The sequence below is a fragment of the Canis aureus genome, chromosome 4, assembly GCF_053574225.1.
Source record: "Canis aureus isolate CA01 chromosome 4, VMU_Caureus_v.1.0, whole genome shotgun sequence".
In the NCBI taxonomy this organism is placed as follows: domain Eukaryota; kingdom Metazoa; phylum Chordata; class Mammalia; order Carnivora; family Canidae; genus Canis; species Canis aureus.
Window position 1 is genome coordinate 72186591 of NC_135614.1, and position 8874 is coordinate 72195464.

The 8874-nt window shown below is 41.4% G+C and overlaps 1 protein-coding gene across 1 annotated transcript in view; it reads left to right on the forward strand.

Moving 5' to 3' along the window:
• The window catches only part of LIFR (LIF receptor subunit alpha), a 77111-nt gene that overhangs the window by 17317 nt on the left and 50920 nt on the right, over positions 1-8874 (forward strand). The window contains exons 2-3 of the mRNA XM_077896163.1: positions 5880-6041; positions 7871-7985. Of these exons, the coding sequence (XP_077752289.1) occupies positions 5900-6041; positions 7871-7985 (257 nt within the window). The 5' untranslated portion in view covers positions 5880-5899. The remainder of the gene's footprint in view (positions 1-5879; positions 6042-7870; positions 7986-8874) is intronic.

Below are 8874 nucleotides of genomic sequence, written 5' to 3' on the forward strand. Positions count from 1 at the left end.
CACGTCGGGCTCCCAGTGCATGGAGCCTGCTTCTCCCTCTGCTTGTGTCTCTGCCTCTCTCCCTCTCTCTTGGTGACTATCATAAATAAATAAAAATTAAAAAAAAAAAAAAAGAACTAGATTTTTTGCTGCTGAATATATATTGGTAATTCTTTGTGTGTCTTTGTTACTGCAGTTGTCTCTTAATCTCCCTTTGAAACCCCACTTCTTTCGAGCTTCCCTCTTCCTGAAAAAACCTTTACTGTCTCCCTGCACCGTCTAGTCTCAGTCGACTTTCCCAAACCGGCCAGATTTGTGTTTTTTCATGGGTATGTCTCACTCTCCTTAAACCCCCACACTTCACTTTACAGTACAGTGATGTCTCCCTAACTGCAAAGTTTATGTTCCTGAAAAGCCGCCTTCAAAGGCAGTGCTCCAGGAACTGAAGATCGCGTGTGTAGGGGGGATGGAATGAGGACTGCAGTTAGAGTAAGTAGCTGCTGGTCACAGTTCTTCAATTTTTTTTTTTTTTTTTTGGTCCCCTAATAGAAAAGAGTAAAGAAGGGGACAGTAAGAATATGAAGGAGCAGTATGGATCCTGCTTACGTTCCATTCGGCCTCTCACTTGGGGCAGACCTTCTAGCATCTCCTCTCCTGTAGGTTTGGGGACCTGCGTACATGTTTATTTCATGTTGTAGTTAAGTGGCTTTTCTCCCTCCAGTGGGCAGTTCCTTTTGTGAATCAGTGACAAGGGAAGTATCTCATTGTGATAACAGAAAAATAGGTTCTCGAGATCAAAGATTCTCTGGCTCCTCCTTACTCACGTCTTTCTGACTGAACAGGTGTTTCTCAGACCCTTCCATCGGACCTTGGTGCTGCTGGGGACAGTCCTGCTGGCAGAATGCACTAGCCCTCTGTCATCTGTCCCCGTCCCCTCCACCTCCTTCCCCTTCTGCCCCACCAAAAAGAGAAAACAGACTAAACAAAACATATCTGGACCACAGTTTCTGGTCCTCCTCTGCCTTTACTTTCCTCTTTCACCTCTCTTTTCTAAGTATCCCGGGCAGAAAGGACCAAAACCTCATGTAGACTGGAACCAGAGTTTTCAAAGCTGAGGAGAAAGCAAAGCAGTGTGCATTTGTGGGCTGTTTCATTTTCACAAGCTCTGCACATGGGGAGCCGGTGCTTTCTGACGTCCTAAGGCAGAAGTGAGGATACGACATAAATAAAACAAGCAAAACACAGATTTTTTTTCTTTCGATTCCAACAGTTGTATAAGCTGATTTTGCTTGATCCGTTTTCTTAAAAAGGTTTGTTGACATTTTTAAATCTTTTAACACAATTGTATTTTTTTCAAAGATATTTTATTTATTTATTTATTTATTTATTTATTTATTTATTTATTTATTTGAGAGGCAGAGGCACAGGCAGAGGGAGAAGCAGGCTCCATGCAGGGAACCCAGTGCAGGACTCGATCCCAGGACTCCAGGATCACACCCTGGGCCAAAGGCAGGCGCTAAACCGCTGAGCCACCCAGGGATCCCCCACATAATTGTGTTGCATAGGATACAGACTGGTGGCCCTCGGGTAGGATACAGTCTGAAGACATACTTGGTTTGGCCTTTAGAATATTTAAGAACTACAAATTAGTTCCTTACATTGACGAATTTGAGTTTTTTATATAAATTCCCAGGCTTCTACTTTGGTTTAAAAAATCAGAAATCTGGCAAAAGACCTATGGCTGCACCTCTGGGCTAGGCAGGCGAGCTCCGGTTTGCACCTGCCTTTGGAGTTTGTCACCTGTTTTGCCTTCCAGGTATGTGCATTTGCAGTCTACTGCTGCAGCAAGTGACAGTGATCCTAATTTTGGAAATTAGCTCCTGCAACTCTCTAAGAATGTGTTCTCGAGGAATAAGGCATCGATGGGGGAAAAATAAATTCTGGCAATGTTTCTTTTAGAAGGGAGCAGAGACAAGTTTCATGTGTCCTTTTCCCCTTAGAGTACGTTAGAAAGCTCTCCGTGTACTGCTCTGGCCTCAGGTGAGTCCATTTGAAATGTTTGCTTAAGTAGGGAAGTCAGATCTGTTACAAGCATATCATATGGCCTATGTGACTTGCTCAACATTTTTGACATAAATGTTAACAAAAGAAAGTTTTCTTTATCCTGCCTGTGTTCAGTTAAGCAGGTGTGGTGACAGTGTCATTGATTCTCCTGTCCCAGCACACCCAGCACCCCAGCCTGCCTCTCACTGGCCTGCTCGGTGGTGTCCTTGATGCTGGCGCTGACCTTGTGCTCATGTGTCTGCTCGCTCGCTGCCTGCCCACAGGAGTGGAATATTACACCGTAGCTTTGGGAAGTTTCTCATGTGGACCAGGAGCAGGGTTGGCCCTGTGCTGCAGCTCCCAAGGCCGAGGCCGGAAGGGATTAAGTGATTGGCCTCAGTCGTGCTAATTAGCAGTGGAGCCAGGATGAGAGTCTGCATCCACGGGACCTGCTCCAGGACCTTGGTGGCGGCCCTACCCCTCCTGCCACTTCATGGGACACACATCTCTTTTCTGGAACAACTGTAAACTTGTAGCAAGGGACTGTTTCATTTTAAGATGATGTTTAGCCCATCAGCGAATATGGTTTGTGATTGTTTCAGTCCTGGTTTGGTCGTGTTCGGGACTCCTTTATTCAGTTGTTATTCCTGCCCATGCTGTGGAATTCTATAACTTTAGCAGCTGGCATTTTAGACATTCCGTGAATACATTTTTATTCTAATACATAAGCTCAGTGGCACCAGAAGTGACTAGAAAGTTATTCAGCAAAAAAAGAGTTGACCATTTTTGAAATGTGTGCCTATGCCTTGTGTCTGTTTTGGTTATGATTACGTAAGCTACTCCAGATTTGTCTCCTGAGTTTTTGACAGTACTCAGCAATAGCCAGGAAGAGATCTTCCCATCTCCTTTTGCTAAGGAAAGTGTTTTCTGAACTATCTTTTTGGACTCCAGTTATTTAGATGTTGGATCTTTTTCCCCTGTTCATACATCTTTTCTCACATGTTTTTATCTTTGGTTTTTTTCCTGAAAGATTGCCCAATATTTTTTATCTGTCTTTTAAAATTTTTTAATATTAGCCAATACATTTCACTTGTAAGAGCTATTTTTATTTCCAATTATTGCTTTTTCATTGCATCTTCTTCTAGTTTTTATGGCTATGCCATATTCACTCTGGAATATTGTTTAGAGGCAATTTTTCTGTTTTTAGTTTTCCTCTTTTCTATATTATCCCCATTTTCTCTGGGAGTAATTTTTATTTCCCTCCTAGGGATCCTCTCTCCTCTGAATCTCTTTTTATTGTTTTAAAAGCAGGCTTTGCTTGTATGTGTGATGATCCTTGGTTATTTGTTCTAGTATAAAAATGAGGAACTGTTAAGTCTGACAGAGTTTTCAGTGCATTGAGAGGGCTTGTCAGCTGGCAGGCTTCATTCAGCTGGAGTGGATGGGAACATCATTATTCTGAGGAAGCCCTCAGTGTCAGATGTGGAAGTCTCTCCTCTTGGACACCTGTGTCTTTGTTAGCTGCTCTCATTTCCTGGGCAGTTCTTTTACATTCTGTAGGGAATGCCTCTGTTTTGGAAGTAGGAACATGTCAAGGTTAAGGTCCTTAGACCTCTGTTATAAACAGACTGCCTATAAACAGCCTATAAATAGTAAATCACTGCCTCCCTCTTGATGAACCCAGGAAGGATTTAAATGGTACCACCACCCATCCATTGTTCTGCTTCCACCAAATCCTATAGCCATCTTTGCTTCCTCTCCTTATATCTCACCCAACACACTGTACTACACCACTGACTACATGTGTGGCACTCTGCTAAGTGCTTTACACATATTTACTCTTTTAATCTTTACAACTAACGGAAAATATTGTTACCATCCCCACTTTACAGATGAAGAAATTGAGGCGCAGAGAGGCTAAGGCCACACAACGAGTAGCAAAGCTGTGAATCAGCCCTGGTCTATCTTTGTTTCGTTTTATTTTAGTTTTTATTTAAATTCAAGTTAGTTAACATATATTGTATTATTAGTTTCTGGGGTAGAATTTAGTGACACATCAGTTGCATATAACATCCACTACTCATTATAACTAGTGCCCCCCCTTAATGCCCATCACCCATTTATCCCCCCTGCCCACCTCCCCTCCAGCAACCCTCAGTTTGTTCTGTATCTTTAAGAGTGTCCTATAGTTTTTTCCCTTTCTCTCTTTTTTTTTTTTTTGCTTTTTACCCCTTCCCATATGTTCGTCTGTTTTGTTTCTTAAATTCTACATGTAAGTGAAATCACATGGTATATGTCTTTCTCTGCCTGCCTTATTTTGCTTAGCGTCGTACACTCTAGTTCCGTCCGTGTTTTGATGGGAACGCAACCTGGCACAGCCACTCTGGAAAACAGTATGAAGGTTCCTCAAAAAGTTAAAAATAAAACTATCCTACGACCCGACAGTTGTATTACTAGGTATTTATCCAAATGATAAAAAATAATGATTCAAAGGAGCATGTGCACCCCAGTGTTTATAGCAGCAATGTCCACAATAGCCAAGATATGGAAAGAGCCCAGATATCCAGTCCATGCTCCTAAATCACCACATTGTTCTGCCTATAGTGCATTGGGAAGACCCTCCATCTCTGGAACAGATCCTGAATCTGACCATCTCTTCCACCTCTGCTCTTAGAACCCTAGTCCTCACCACTCGTGGTCTCACCTGGACTCTGGTTTCCCTACCTCTACTCTTCCCCTAGAGTCCACCCTCGATGTAACAGCTAGAGAAATCTTCCCAAAGTGCAGATCAGATCATGGATTCCCCCCTGATTAGTTAAAATCTGAATCCTTTCCATGGCCCAGAGCCCTTCGTGGCCTGACCCGCCCATCTCCTCTTGGCCGCAGCTCCTCCTCCTGACATTCGAACCTAGTAAGCTTGTCCTTTCTTAGGATCTTTGTATTTGCTGCTACTTCTCTTTCCCCAGGGCTTACCATGGCCATCTTCTCATTAGGCCTTAGCTCAAGTAACACCTTCACTCACTCACTCACACTCTACGCACATTTACTTTAAAGCACATATAAAGATCTTAAATTTCTTAGTGGTTTATGTATATGTATTTCCCAACTAGATTCCAGGTTCCTTGAGAGCTGGGACTTTGTCTGGTTCAGTGTGTACCTCCAGTGCCTGGATGGGGACCTGGCATGTGGTAGGCTGTCTCTAGTCATTTGCTAAGAAGTGAGCGTCCCTGGAGCTCTTAGGCTGAAAGCACCAGCCTGCATTGCGGCCCCTCCCCCACGGCGCATCAGATTCAGTCATTGCTCACCTACATGTGTTGACATCTTTCATTTACTAGCGGTCCCTTTCCCGTTATAGTTGTTGTGGTGTTTGTTACACTTTAGGCATTCGTGTGTATTGGTCACTATTTTTGCCACATCTGCAAACCTTCTATGCTATTATTTATCCTAGTTTTTCCTTTATTTAAATTTATATGAAATAGAAACTATATCACAGCATAAATGAAAAAATATTACCAGAAATGACTATATTAATTAAAATAAAAACTGTCATTCCAGATAATTTAAAATTGTAAAAACTTCAGTTTCACACACTGCTTTTTGGTAGTAGTGTGCTACTGTAGTAGTATTGGAATGGAGAGTTGAGAAATATGTGTTTGGTTATAGTCTTGAACTTGAAGCCTGTCATTTGAAAATTGACCCTATAATGGATCCCTAAAGCAACAGCTGTGTTCGATTATTCACATCTCCTAAACCCAGGGCAGCTTGAGTCTAATGTCTGCAAAGTTTCTGTGGCTGTGCACAGTGGAAGAGGTGTCTTTGTAGCACTTTGAACACCATTTGAAATTCTTCTCATCTAGGACTGACTACTTTTGCACGGATGATGAACATTTCCTTACGTTTGAGAAGACCACCCTGGATGGTGGATAGTAACGGACGGAGGATGACTTCACATTTCCAGTGGCTCTTATTAACATTTATTCTCCTGTATTTAATGAACCAAGTGAATAGTGAGAAAAGGGGTAAGTGCATCTGAGTCTTACAATGAACTGATGCAATGCTGTTGCTATTTTTCACAATTACTGTTTTGATTATGAGGTGGTCTTGTATCTTTATTGAACCCCTCAGGTTTTCTGTGGTTAAAATCAATTTCTTTGTCATTTTCTTTTTTTATACACTATTGCCCTCTTTTTAAAAGGCCCCTAAAGCTAGGTCTAAATATTCTTTACCCATAAAAAAAAGTATAATTTACGTACAATACAATTCACCCTTTTAGGATAAAACTCTGTGAGTTTTGACAAATGTGTACAGTCACATGACCACCAGCACAATGAAGACACAGAACACTCCCCATTCCAGAAAATTCCCTATGCTCCTCTATCCTCAGCTCCTCTCCTCCCTCTCTCAAGCCAACACTGGCCTAGTTTCTGTCTATAATATTGCTTTTCTGAATGTCACGTAAATGAAATCTAAATCTCTTTCTTTAATAACATGTTGTGTTCATGTTCTTTAAATATATTACGAATGTTTATGTAGATGTTATTATCTAGCTTATTTCTATAAAAAACATTATCATTCTTCTGCCCCTGAGTTTAGTTTTCTATTATTTCTATAATTAAACAGATCTCTTCTTTTCCTCTGAGATCACTGTTTAAATAACTCTAGTTATGGTTACTGATGATTTCTAATGTGAGTGCTTCTAACATTTTTGTTTTCTGTCTCATGTAAGTAGCTTTATAATTTATTGCTATTGTAAATGTCATGCCAATGGTGTAAAAATTAAAAAACCCTTTCAGAGACATTTATAGAGAGAGTCTGAGATGGAATAACCTCTTATACACTCTAATTGCTTTATTTCCTCCCTCCTTCCCTCTCCCTCTTCTGGTTTCCTTTTGTCCTCCCTCTCATACCCCTCCTTTCTTTTCATTCTCTTTTTAGTTTTTCATTGTACAGTGCTAATGTATTCCATGACCTAGTATTCTTTTATAGTATGAATAAATACTATTGAAATTATAATCTTCTGAGTTACTTGTTACTTTTCAGTTTTTTAGGCCTACACAAAAGACATATTTTTCAGAGGCTTGTGTGAGTTCATTACTATTTAAATATAATATACTTCATGAAAAATTTTTTTAAAGATTTTATTTATTTGAGAGAGGGAGAGAGAAAAAGAGAGACACAGTGGGAGGCAGGCAGGGGCAGGGATAGAGGGAGAAGCAGACTCCCTGCTGAGCCAGGAATCCCGACAGGCTCAATCCCAGGACCCTGGGATCATGACCTGAGCTGAAGGCAGACACTTAACCCACTGAGCCACCCAGTCATCCCTACTTCATAAAAATTTAAAGATTGGTTGTGGGGTTTCTATAGAGGTGGCAGTCTGGTTATAGGCAGCAGGGCAGCATTGGCTGGGAGGGAGTGCTTAGAAGTAGTGTTTGTGAGCATGGGAAGCACATAATTCTTACTTAGAGTTACTTTATTTAGCAGGGAGGAAGAGGGGCCAGTGGAGCTACTGGAGATAAAATTCTTCCAGGCTCTCTCTGGGTCTCATCCTTGAACCTGCAGTCCCTCCCTCCATTTATTGTAGCGGCTAAAGGTAGGACTTTGACGGAGGCTCAGTCCCTGAGTGGTCTCATGCTTGGCCCACTTCCATTGATTTCCTCTCATTTTTTGATCCACAGCTACAAAAAAAAAAAAGAAAAGAAAAAGAAAACCAGCCCTTTCTGTGACTACAGGCTCATCCTTGCACAGAGGACCTGCATCGTGTGCAGACACATATGCTCATACTCATGATTAAAGATGGTTTGATGTGCAATGAAATTATTAAGCATATTCTGTGTTTCTCCTTCTCCAGGGGCTCCTCGTGATTTGAAGTGTATAACTAACAATTTGCGAGTATGGGACTGTTCTTGGAAAGCACCCTCTGCAGCAGGCCATGGTACTGTTTATGAAATTTGCATCGAAAACAGGTAAAAGAAATACTTTGGTTAACTAATAGCTATGACTAAAGGCCTTTACTATTAGAGCATATTTTATTCTAGAAATTTTTTAAATGAAATTTTTAAATCTTCACCCTCTATTTCCTAAAAACTCTGAATCTTCTATCAATCAAGGTGGAAACAAACCCTTCTCCAAAACTTTGATTCTTGTATTATATGAATTTTAAGTATGAAATACACTTTTACTGTGGATTCTAATCTGCTATAAAGTTTTACTGGTCCATCCCAAATCAACATCTGTCTAGATCAGTTGGGTTCAGGTTTTGACTTTGCCTAACAGGAAATGTCAGCTCTGGAGCGGGGAGTTCAAGGCTGGCATGGTCATTGATGAAAGACCCAGGTTCCTATTTATCAAGCTGCCGTTCCATCATTAGCATGTGATGTCATGGTTCAAGAATGCTTGAGGAGTGGCTGTCATGGCTTCATTCCAGAAAGCAGTGAGGAAAAGGATGATTTTCTTTAAGGAGACCTCTAAGAGGTCCCACACAACACTTCTGCTTGCATCTCATTGGAAGAATTTAGTCAAATGATGAAGCCTATTTGCATAAGAGGCGGGCAATGTGCCTGGATAAACCTTGAGTTATTATTATTAAGGGAAAGGGGGAATGGACATTAGGAGGTCAGTGACAGGTTCCCTCACACCACCTTCCCCTCTCAGGTAATCTTGGAGAGGGCCACAGGCTCTGAAGCCTAGAGGTGAGGCCTTTGGACTGTCTGCAAACCAAAACATTTCTCCCCTTGCCCCCAATTCCATCAGGGCTCTAAGTGGTTCAGCATCACCAGAGTAGTTCAGCACAGCAGCTCCAAGTCCTGTTTTGCTGATGGGTGGTCCTAATGTAAACTGACATAAGTGGGCATT